Source organism: Pundamilia nyererei, unplaced genomic scaffold (genome assembly GCF_000239375.1).
Source record: "Pundamilia nyererei isolate P.nyererei 1_Seehausen unplaced genomic scaffold, PunNye1.0 scaffold00036, whole genome shotgun sequence".
NCBI lineage: Eukaryota > Metazoa > Chordata > Actinopteri > Cichliformes > Cichlidae > Pundamilia > Pundamilia nyererei.
This window is the reverse complement of record NW_005187437.1, coordinates 1330936-1333771: the sequence shown is the minus strand read 5'-3', so window position 1 is coordinate 1333771 and position 2836 is coordinate 1330936. Positions and strand designations below refer to the sequence as shown.

Below are 2836 nucleotides of genomic sequence, written 5' to 3'. Positions count from 1 at the left end.
GTTGACTGTGCGTGATGACGACCGGGAGAGCCCGGAGTGGTGCGCAGCGTAACATTCCATTGAGAAGAAGAGGGGAAAGATGGCGTCCTCTAACAATCCTCGCAAATTTAGCGAAAAAATCGCTTTGCATAATCAGAAGCAGGCGGAAGAGACCGCCGCGTTTGAAGAAGTGATGAAAGACCTGAACATCACCAGAGCTGCGCGGGTAAGACCCCCACAGAGGGGCTGTTTACCTCTCGTTGCATCGCTGTTTGGCAGCTAACGAACACTGCGGAGATGTATCGGAAAGGTTGGGATGCTATGTAAGCTAAAGTTCATATTAGCGTCCTTTGCTGCATCAGTGCAATGCTGCGGAGCGACGTTTCCCCCGCGCCTGTTAAAACAAGCCAGCATTATTTGACTTCCAGCAGCACTAACCAGCTTAGCCTCGCCTGCTGGAGCTGTGGATAATGTGCACCTGTTCTCCCCTGCCTGTGGCTGCTGACATTTCGTTAGCTAATAGACAAATCGTCTGGCATGGTAGTGACCGCATTAGAGCACGTTAGGAAAAGTTAGCTGCGATTTAGAAACGGAATGGGAAGCAATGTTGGTTGACAGAGAGATTAGCCAAACAGATGTTAACCAGCTGTGTGTGTGTGTTTCTTATTTATTAAGGGGAAAGAGGGTAACCCCCACATTACCCGTAACATTATTTTCATAGCATACACTTAAGGAGAGCAAAGTCAGCTCTGACTAAATGATCCACATGTCTCGTTTTACTCGCTCTATCTTTAGCAAAGTGTGAATGGCAGCTTTCTCACTACAATGAAAGCACTGGTTGCCTCAACCACTACAAGTGGAGCAGATGTTTTCATTAGGCTGCTGTTTATTATGCCAATTCAATTGGCTCTAACTGAAGCTGCAAGTCCACTGGTGATGAATAAAATGTGGGGTTTTTTCTAACGCTGAGAGATGATGTTCGTTTTACTGTCTGTCTTTTTTTGTTGTTGTTGTCATTTTACAGAAGTGAATATAACTGTGGATGAAAAGCTCTGGTTGAGATATAGCAGATGATAATCATGTAAAAAAAACAGTAAAATGGAGCTGAAATGGGATTTTTTTTTAAAGTTTTAAAATAACTTCCAGAATGATTTGTCATCATTGTTGGCGATTTCTCGCAATTTTTGATGATGAACTAATTGTTTCAGGGCTGTTCGTCTCAAAAGATATAAACCATATTGTTGCCAGGAAACGTTGGGGCTAATTGTTGGTCTAGTTGCTGGAAATGATGCCCACTTACCACGCTGCGTCAGTGTAAACCTGAGCTGTACTGTTATTTACTGCAAAGGGGGAGGGGTGGGGGGAATTGAATTTACTACTCAGTTTTATGGTCTCTGCCTGATTTCTTTGTGTTGCCATCCAAACATCCATCCATGGCATCAGTTCTGATCATTTATCCTCACGCATTTTATTTCATATTCGAGGCCTTCCATCACAGTGTTGTTTTTGTTTTTTAATAACATATATGACTTTTGTTTTGACTACTGTTGTGTGGTTAATGTAGTAGCCAGGTGTGTTACATGGAAAGTGTGACTGTAATTACACCAGCTGTCAGTCAGGTGTCATTCACATCAGCTGATGTGATTTTTCTTTTCTTTTTATTTGCTATTAAAATATGTTCTCTGCCTCCTGATTATTCGTGGTACCGCCACATCTGCCTGGCTCATCACGTTTCATCTGTCAGTTAATGAATTCATCAGTCTTTCATATCCCACACTGTGGTCTGGCATGCACCATTTGTTTTTAGCATCTCTTTTTTGTGTATTGGATCAGTCATTCACTCATGCTTTCATGCAATTTTACTTTGCACAGTTGCAGTTACAGAAGACCCAGTATTTGCAACTAGGGCAGAATCGTGGACAGTACTATGGAGGCTCACTGCCCAATGTCAATCAGATTGGAAATGGCAACATTGACCTGCCTTTTCAGGTGAGCCCCTGGCCTCTCTCGGCTGGTAAATCAATGGTTTGTTGTAGACCAGTGTGCCCTTCTCAGCTGTTGGTGATACTATTGGACATACAAAGGTTGCAGGTGTCTGTGGTGTTGGTGAAAGAACCCAGAAAATTCCTCTAAAGCCATTAAAGAAAGTCTGCAGGCTTATTTATGGCTGTGCTGACAGTAAAGTGTTTAGACATTACCTCGTCGTCAAAGCTGCATAAAGCATCAGGTTTTATCAGGGTCCAAGAGTGAAGGAGAAGACGTGCACTACAGCTGTTTTTATTGTTTTGTTTTTGTTTCTTTTTGTTTTGTTTGGGTTTTTTTCACCCTGATGCGTAATTTGGTTCCTAAATTTTAAATAGACCATTGCTTGTCATGGCTTTCCATTTTTAATACATTTGCCAACTCAAGCATCAGTATGGGGGGCCCATGGCTTGACTCATTTTGAAACAAACACATGTGCACCATTTATCCTCAGACATTATCCTAAGACACAGTTTTATAGTGTAAGCAATTTTTGTTTTTGTTTTCTTTGTGGGCGGGGCCTCATTCACCTGATGTGTCCACCTCCAGAACTCAGTGCTGGATACCAGTCGGACAACCAGGCACCACGGGCTGGTGGACCGTGTTTACCGTGACCGGAACCGCATCACTTCGCCTCACCGCCGGCCGCTAACAGTCGACAAACATGGACGCCAGATATCCTTTCGTTTCAAGCGCACTGTGATGAGGAATGTGTTATTGTTTTGGTCTGATTTTTAAGTCAAAATTCTGATTTGTGTCTGGAGACAAGCTACTTCAGCGTAGCAGACTGCTTTAAATTTAAGCTTTTGGCTGTTTAATTGATCAGCTTTCATTA

At 42.8% G+C, this 2836-nt stretch overlaps 1 protein-coding gene across 4 annotated transcripts in view; it reads left to right on the top strand.

Annotated features, from left to right (window-relative positions):
- The window catches only part of crtc1b (CREB regulated transcription coactivator 1b), a 17237-nt gene continuing 14401 nt past the window's right edge, over positions 1-2836 (top strand). For 3 of the 4 annotated variants that reach the window (XM_005730261.2, XM_013910141.1, XM_005730260.2), the window contains exons 1-3: positions 1-205; positions 1852-1968; positions 2551-2676. In XM_005730261.2, coding sequence (XP_005730318.1) covers positions 80-205; positions 1852-1968; positions 2551-2676 — 369 coding nt within the window. In that variant the 5' untranslated portion in view covers positions 1-79. The remainder of the gene's footprint in view (positions 206-1851; positions 1969-2550; positions 2677-2836) is intronic. The other variant, XM_005730262.2, reaches the window with a different exon arrangement.